The 9046-nt window shown below is 46.7% G+C and overlaps 1 protein-coding gene across 1 annotated transcript; it reads right to left on the bottom strand.

The window, feature by feature from the left end:
• Positions 1 to 5213: 5213 nt before the first annotated feature.
• On the bottom strand, positions 5214 to 6080 carry LRRN4CL (LRRN4 C-terminal like). Its single transcript, XM_029285146.1, has one exon. The coding sequence runs from the start codon at positions 6078 to 6080 to the stop codon at positions 5214 to 5216; it is 867 nt and encodes a 288-aa protein (XP_029140979.1).
• Between the last annotated feature and the right edge of the window lie 2966 nt (positions 6081 to 9046).

Raw genomic sequence — 9046 nt, 5'->3', positions numbered from 1 at the left:
CTCAAACGTCCAGCTTTGAACACACAAATCTCTCTGTTTCCTACAACTTCATCCCAACAGCCTTGTTTTACCCCGTAAGACATAACTTCGGTGGAATAATCATTAAAGCAACAGAAAAACTTTCAGGGAGATGGATGGTTTGGAAAGAAGACCTATAAATAAAATGAATAATTATCCCCCTGGTTAGCACAGCGCTGCAGCCGCCCAGCGTGCAATTCTCACAATTTTTTCCATGCATATTTCAGCATTTTTTTTTTTATTCCAAGCTTTTCCAAGTTGCTTATGACCTTTTTCCCCCCGCCCCAAATCACCTGAAGGCAGAACAAGAAGCAACGGATGGAAACTCACTAAGGGGAGAAGCAACCTAGAACTAAGGAGAAATTTCCTGACGGTGAAAAGAATTAATCAGAGGAACGAGTTGCCTCCAAAAGTTGTGGGTGCTCCATCACTGGAGCTTTTTTAAGAAGAGACAGGACAACCATTTGTCTGGAATGGTACAGGGTCTCCTGCCTGAGCTGGGGGTTGGACTAGAAGATCTCCAAGGTCCCTTCCAGCTCTGTTATTCTACTTATTCCCTTATCATCTGAACAGCCGCCCACACCAGTAAACCCAAATGGGACCTTCAAAAAACAGATTAGAGCCATTTGACACCCCCCCCCCCCAAGGCTACCTAGACCTTTTAAAACTCATCGTTATTTTAAAATCTGAGACCCTGAAAACATAAATGAATGTTTAAAGAAGTGATCCGGGCTGGTGTGCATCCGATGCTATGTTATTGTTGGTTCTCTTCTCTTCTCTTCTCTTCTCTTCTCTTCTCCTCCTCTCTCCTTCTCTCCTCTTGTCTTCCCTTTTTCCTTTCCTTTCCTTCATTTTTCTTTTCTCCCTTTCCTTCCTTTCCTTCCCTTTTTTCTTTTCTCCCTTTCCTTTTGTTCCTTTCCTTCCCTTCCCTTTCCTTCCCTTTTTTCTTCCTTTCCTTTCCTTCCCTTTTTTCTTACTTTCCTTCCCTTCTTTTTTCTTTTCTCCCTTTCCTTTCCTTCCCTTCTTTTTTTCTTTTCTCCCTTTCCTTTCCTTTCCTTCCTTTCCTTTCCTTCTCTTCTTTTTTCTCCCTTCCCTTCCCTTTTTTTCTCCCTTTCCTTTCCTTTCCTCTCCTCTCCTCTCCTCTCCTCTTTCTCTTTCTTTCTCCTTCATTTCCTTCTTTCCTCCCTCCCTCCCTCCCCTTTACTTCGTATCACATTTTACTACCACAATCCAAATCCTTCATATATATATATAATCCACATATATCATTGCCAGAGATCTGAAAGAAAGTGGAGTAACAAGGCCGCTTGCTCAGCCGAGCTGCAAACTGCAACGAGACTGAGCGAACAAGGGCAGGATTCAGCCCCTGCTAGCCCCATCCCATCCCTGGCGTGTCCCCTGACTGTTTACCAAGAGCTAACCGCAAAAATGCCAGCAATGCACCAGGCTGGTTCCTTCCTTCCTTCCAGCTCAGCTTACCTAAGAGGGAGAGCAAGGATCAAATGAATGAATGAGCGAATGAATCAACACGGATAAAATTAAGATCTGAGCAAGGCCATCAATCGTCTTTTGTGCATCGCGCCTGGTCTTCATTTGCAAGCCAGGGTTTTTATTATTTTTAGAGCAGCAAAGCGGGCCGAGGGTCAGCTTGTATGGAGCAGCCAAAATTAAACGCTATAATCCTTTTCCGGTTGACGCATTTGTAGCTGGCAAGAGCCCAGAACCCACGCGTGGGGCGTCCTGCTTAGCGTCCCTCTTGGAGGCCGTCATTTGGTCGGGGATGTCTTTGTACACAACAACTGGGTCTTATTTTCAGATAACACCATCTCAGCCACTTTTGGAGGATCCTTGTTCATTTAGTGACCGAAGTTACAACGGCTCGGGGAAAAAAGCAACTTATGTCCATTTTTCACACTTACGACCATTGCAGCACCCCCATGGTCACGTGATCAAAGTTCAGACGCTGGGCAACTGACTCCATATTTATGACGGGTGCAGAGTCCCGGGGTCAAGTGATCCCCTTTTGTGAACTTCTCTCTCTCTCTCTCTCTCTCTCTCTCTCTCTCTCTCTCTCTCTCTATCTATCTATCTATCTATCTATCTATCTATCTATCATTATCTATCGATCATTATCTATCTATATCTATCTATCTATCTATCTATCATCTATCTATCTATCTCTATTTACATCTATCATTACCTATCTATGTTCTATCTATCTATTATCTATCTTTGTCTATCTATCTATCTATCTATCTATCTATCATTATCTATCTATATCTATCATTATCTATCTATCATTATCTATCTATATCTATCTATCATCTATCTATCTATCTCTATCTACATCTATCATTACTATCTATCTATGTTCTATCTATGTTCTATCTATCTATCTATCTATCTATCTATCTATCTATCTATCTATCTATCTACCTACCTACCTACCTACCTACCTCCATCTATCTATCTATCTATCTATCTATCTATCTATCTATCTATCTATCTATCTATCTATCTATCATCTCTCTATCTCTCCATCCAAGTCTATCCCTTGTGATTTAAAAATTCAGCACCACATACCGTAGACTCCAAAAGGAAGTTAAAGACCTTCCCACCCTTAAAGAATGGAAAATTAAGATGTTCTGCCTCTTGAGGTATGCTCTGTGAACCGAAGGCCACCCTCCAGCTTTAAAAGTAATCATTTTGCAGGGGAATGTTTTTTGTTTAATCTTTTCTGGTAAATATAGATTAAAGAACTGTCATCCAATTCCCTCTGCAAAGATCATCTTTCTGAAGTTATTTTGTGCGGACCCTTTTTGGACATCCGCAGGACCGATGTTTTTAAAGCTGACAAAGACAACACATGGAAAAGTCAGGGGGAGAGTGGGAAAGGGTGGGAAACGAAGCTGGGAAAAAAAAATCTGTTGCACATCTGGTTTTGAACTTAGAGAGGCATTTAAGACAGACCCCAAGGAATGTGGGTACAAATTGTCCCAAGCAGACTGAACGGTGGGCATCTCCAGCTGTTGCCGTTCCTTCTCTCATCTGGAAAATGTTTAATTTTCCTGGAGGAGGCAGAACAGCTGGCCAAACTCAGCCACAAGTTAAAAACTGCAGTCTTGGGACACGGATAGGAAAGGATCGGGGGTGGCTGTGGGGAAATCTACCTTTTTTCCTCATCATTTTTCTGAGGGAGGAAAAGCAGCAACAGAAAAAAACCCGATAGATCAGATTTAAGCCCAATTTTATTCTCCCCGATTCAAAAAAATATATACCCTTTTTCTCCTCGTTCTTCTGAGGCCCTGTAGGAGGAAAAGCAGGAGCAGAAGAAACCAAGACATCAGATTTAAACCCAATTTTATTCTTTCCCCGTTTCTCCCCAGCAATAAAAATTAAACATCGGTTGACAGGGTGGTTCTTAAAGTTGTTGGTTAGGCTCAGAAAGTTGCTTTTTAGGCCAAACTGAGAGAATAGCATTGTGTGAGCCCAACCCCATGTGCGCACACACACAGAGACACAAAAATATTTCTTACAGCTAAATGATTAAGCCACCCAAGGACAAGTGAAACCACAAATGTCTCCACGACAGACAAACCCTGGAGAGGAATTTTTTTTCCAAACCACGCACGGAGTTATGGCTTTTCTCCTAAAAGTAAAAATAAGAATCTAGTCCTCATTGTGCAAAATAAATAGAGGCTTGTTAAATAAGCAGAAAGGAAGCCGCTGGCTTCTTACCGAGACAGACCAATGAAATGGGCACCCAAAGTCCAGACTAGCCAGTGGTAACTCTCCAGATGTTCAAAGTGGAGTTTTTCCCTCCTACTTGGAGACCACAAGGATAGAATTTGGCAGTTTCTAAATGCCAAATTGGTAGAAAATAAAAATATCCCTTGCTAAGGAGTCACTGAATCATTGAATCTAACCGTTGGAAAGGATCTTGAGATCATCTAGCCCAACCCCCAAGGATGAGCGCTTATAGATCTGAAGATGCTAGCCAGCCACTAAAGCAGATGCCCAAACATAGCAAATTTTCTTCAAAGTACCTTCAATCATTGCAACAGACAGGACATAGCTACCCTGCCCCACCCTGAACAGATTTCCCCCCCTCCGTCAATCCCTTTCCCCCCCATTCCATTTTCTTGTGTGGTCTTCCCATCTGGCCCTGTCATCAATTCGCACAGTTGTGAGGAGAGTACCAGGGTGGGGATAGCTGTACCTTGACATGATTAAAAGAGAGAGAACGATAGAGAAAAAAAGCTAATAAATATATAAATAAACATTATTCATAACATCTGGATTGGAAAATTCCCCTACATTCCAAGAACTAGCAGCCACCAGGAAAAGAAAGGAAGATGGATGGATGGATGGATGGATGGATGGATGGATGGATGGATGGAAGGAAGGAAGGAAGGAAGGAAGGAGAAAGAAGGGAGGGAGGGAGGGAGGGAGGAAAGAAAGAGAAAGAAAGAAAGAAAGAAAGAAAGAAAGAAAGAAAGAGGAGATAGGAGAGAAAGAAAGAAAGAAAGAAAGAAAGAAAGAAAAAAAGAAAGAAAGAAAGAAAGAACAGGAGGGAGGGGAAGGAAGGAAGGAAGGAAGGAAGGAAGGAAGGAAAGGGAGAACACAAGCAGTCCTCGACTTACGACGACAATTGGGACCAGAATTTCCATTGCTAAGCAGGGCAGCTGTGAAACAGCCCAATCTTACAACCTTTTTTTTGCCACAGTTGCTAAATGAATCACACAGTCACTAAGCGAATCGAGCTTCCCCCACTGATTTCACTGGTCGGGAGCCTGCTGGGAAGTTCGCAAGTGCCGATCACGTCACTCCGGCATGCTGCCCCCTTCATTTAAATACACGCCGGTTGCCGAGCGCCCGAATTTTGATCACGTGACCATGAGGATGCTGGGACGGTCATTAAGCGTGAGGACTGGGTCATACGTCGCTTCTTTTCAGGGCTGCCGCAACGCTGAACGGCCACTCAGCAAATGGTTGTAAGTCGAGAACTGTCTGCGAGGAGTAAAGAGGATCGATTCGCTTTGAAAACGGCCGTCCAGCTTCGCTCCAAGCATCCGGCATCGGATCCCCTTTGCCTTCCACCTCTTGCGCAGCCAGTCCAGGATTGTGCCTCAGTGTCCCCTCCGCAAAAAGATACTCTGCGGTTGTCCCAAACAGGACACGATGGGGCGACACCATCACAGCTGTTCTTCCGTCTGGAACAAGCTGTTGGTGGTTCCGGAATGTCCCGAACTCGCCTCTCCGTCCAGGATGTTATCCAAGGATCCGTGCTGAACAGGTTTGGCTTTCCGTACGTAGAAACGCCAAAGCAGGGCAGAGACACCCGCGAGGACGAGAGCAGAGGCCAAGCCAACCGCGATGTAGACATAGGTCCTCTGACGAGTCGGGGTTCGAACCCGCCGGCAGGGCCCGTGTTCTCGAACGCCCTCATCCGTTGGGCTGGACCCAGCTCGGTTGGCCGCAACGACGCAGAAGAGATATTCGGTGCCGGGGACGAGGCCGGGGACCACCGTGAAGCGGACGGTGCTGTTTAGTGGGGGCCCTGAAATGAAGTCCTCGCCGAGGAGTTGGTACTTCAGGTAGTAATTGTGGACCGTGGAAGAAGGGGCGCACCAGTGCAAGCTGGCTCTGGTCTCGCTGACGTGGACAGCTCGTAAACGGGGAGGGTCCGGGGCCACGTCGGGTCCGGTGACACCAGGACACAAACATCTGCTCAGCTGGCTGAGTTCCACGCAAGGCACCTGGAGGTGTTTGCAGCGGTCGTAGGCGCAAAAGGGGGTCAGCGGCCCCGGGGAGCTGGAACTGGGGGTCTTGGTGGTTGAAAAGCTGTTGTAATAATCTTCGTAGTAGTCTTCGTAATCGTCGGACGCCGCCGGAGAGCCTTTCTCCGGTCCGGAGAGCGGGGTATGGCTGCCCGACGGGTGAGGGGTGTATTGGCCTTGGAGGGGTTTGGGCAAGGGGTGGCCCATGCTGGTCGGGGACCCCCGGGGGCAGAGCATCAGGAGGCCACAAGCCATGATGGGGAAGAGCGTCCAAGCTTGCATGGCGCCTAGGGAGAAGACGACGAAAGAGGGGACAAAAGGCACAGTTGATATACAGGCATTACTTGCAACAATTCGTTTAGCGACCGTTTGACGTGACCGCAGCCCTGATTAAAGTGGCTGTCAGCCTGGGCTTTGGGTTTATGACCGTTGTAGCATCTGCGTGGTCACAGGATCAAAAGGCGGACGCTTGGCAACTGGCATGTGTTTACAACGATGGCAGCTTCTGAACAACGTCAGTGGGGGGAGCTGGGTTTATTTAACGACCACAGAATTCACTTAACAACTGCGGTGATTTGCTTAACAACCAAGCTCAGACAGCATCAAGGCCAATTCCTCCTCCTCCTCCTCCTCCTCCTTCCCCACAGAAACCTCTCTCTCTTCTAGCACTGATGATGTTACCTAGTTTGGTCATGAAATGTCTGCAAAAAACAGCCAAGCTCAGACAGCACTAAGGACCCCACAGTCCTCCTCCTCCTCCTCCTCCTCCTCCCCCCCCCATTCCTCCCATTCTCTTTCACCTTCTCTCCCCAACCCCCCCTCCCTTCCAGCACTGATGATATTACCTAGCTGGGTCAAGAAACGTCTGCAAAAAGGCCGTACAATTGGCTGCGATTCACTTAACAACTCCTTTGCCTAACTAAGGAAATTCCAGACCCAACTGTGGCTGTTAAGTCGAGGACTCCCTGTAATGCCGAAGGCTTTTTCCAACTATCCCTGCGGGAGACTTTCAAATCCGGGCTTCACCACTTGGATAATGGTCGCAAGGTGCCCAACTCATCGGGACAAGCAACCGAATTAACCGGCAACAGCGAGATGATGTCTCACCTGTCGTGTTCGGCGCTATCCGGCTCAAATTTCAGCGAAGGATAATTCGGGATGCAAGCAGGAGCGAAGGAATCGAATCCAGGAATCCAGGAAGAAGCTGTCCAGCATTAGGGGGATCCCCCTCTCTGTAAAAATACAGGAAAAAAATGAGCTGTTCTCCCAAACTCTGTTGACCATCACCTTCCCAGCTGGGTCACCAGCAGCTAAGTCAGGATTTTGTCCTCCCTTTACAAGGCACGGAGGCCGACTGTGCTAGGACTCGCTTCCAGAGAAAAACTTTATATCTTACTCATCCAATATCTTACTCATCCCTCCTCCCCTCCCCTTTTTACAAGCGGGTCCAGCCAGTGGGAAGCAGGGAAAGGAGAGCCAAGGGGTGGGTTTTCTGTTTTGCATTTGAAAAAAAAAAATTATTGGCCTTGCCTCCAAAGCCCCTGCCCACTGCAGGTGTTCGGGCAAAGAAACCAAAGCATGCCTTATAAGGACTGTTTGCACACTCCCGTCTGCCGTGAATCTGCTCGGGCAAAAAAAACAAATTAAAAAAACCCAAAAACTTCCGCCTCCAGAGGTTGTGGGTGCTCCATCACTGGAAGTTTTAAAGAAGAGATTGGACACCCTCTTGCCTCAAATGGTCTAGGGTTTCCTGCCTGAGCAGGGGGTTGGACTAGATGACCTCCGAGGTCCCTTCCGATTCTGTTCTTCTGTTAAATAAACTGAAGACACTTAATTCGGGGACCCTTAATTAGGGGGCTGGAGGCTAAAACATATGAAGAACGGTTGCTGGAACTGGGCATGGCTAGTCCAGTGAAGAGAAGGACCAGGGAAGACAAGATAGCGGTGTTCCAATATTTGAGGGGGGGGGGGGATCAACCTATTTTCCAAAGCACCTGAAGGCCAGACAAGGAATAACGGATGGAAACTGATCAAGGAAATAAGATATAGAAATAAGGAGAAACTTCCTGACAGTGAGAACAATCAACCAGTGGAACAGGAGTTGCCTTCAGAAGTTGTGGGAGTTTCATCACTGGAAGCTTTCAAGAACAGACTGGACTGCCATCTGTCAGAAATGGTGTAGGGTCTCCTGCTTGGGCGGGGGGGGGGTTGGACTAGATGACCTCCAAGGTCCCTTCCAACTCTGTTTAACCCAGAGCTGTGAAAAAACAAGGCAGACAGAGAGAAGGAAGAAAAGGGAGGGGCACTTGAAAAAAAACAACAACAACAACAGGATTTTGGGACCAGCAGCCAAGATTCATCCCTGACAGACAGATTTCCTGACAAACTCAACCTGGATCAGGGATTCCACCCAGGCTCCAGTCATTCTGTTGCCGATTCATCAGACAGACATCCTCTCAAGAGGGAAAACATCTAATTTCAGGCGCGACGTAACTTTATTCACTGGCCCATCCGCTCTGGAGCACGGGTGTTTGCGCCCGTTTTACAGACGGAAGGAGCAAGGCTGAGGTCAGACAAACTGGTCAGTTCGTCCGCCCTTTTCCCCCAAATCTGATTGCTGGGTTTTTTGGAGGGAAACTCCCAGAATTCCCCAGCGAGCGTGCTTTAGGTGGGTGGACTTCAACTCCCAGAATTCCCCAACCAGCATGCTTTAATCTGGGTGGACTTCAACTCCCAGAATTCCCCAGCCAGCATGCTTTAATCTGGGTGGATTTACACTCCCAGAATTCCCCAGCCAGCCTGCTTTAAGATGGGTGGACTTCAACTCCCAGAATTCCCCAGCCAGCATGCTTTAATCTGGGTGGATTTACACTCCCAGAATTCCCCAGCCAGCCTGCTTTAAAATGGGTGGATTGCCTCTGAACAGGGCATGATCAATTTAACAACTGCCTCGCTTAGTCCCGATTATGGCCGCAAATTGAATGTATTTCTTGGATCCTTTTTACAAGAAAGTGGCATATTAAATAGTCAATCCATTTCTTTTCCCACGGAAAAAGTGCTTTAATTTTTATTTAATTATTCTTGCTTTGACCTGCTCCTGAAAGCCAGAAGCAGGAAAATTTCTCTCTGACTCTTCCTTAGGGAGTCCTCATAAAACTGAATATTGGCAATGAAAAAAAAATTGTTTACCCCAAAAGTCTCATTCAATGTTTGCTGATTTTATCCATTTGTTTCCCCGCCTGTAGCAA

This window comes from Protobothrops mucrosquamatus, unplaced genomic scaffold (assembly GCF_001527695.2).
Source record: "Protobothrops mucrosquamatus isolate PMUCROS unplaced genomic scaffold, P.Mucros_1.0 scaffold1339, whole genome shotgun sequence".
Taxonomy (NCBI): Eukaryota; Metazoa; Chordata; class Lepidosauria; order Squamata; family Viperidae; genus Protobothrops; species Protobothrops mucrosquamatus.
The sequence above is the reverse complement of the archived record's forward strand: the minus strand, read 5'-3'. Positions and strand labels throughout refer to the sequence as shown.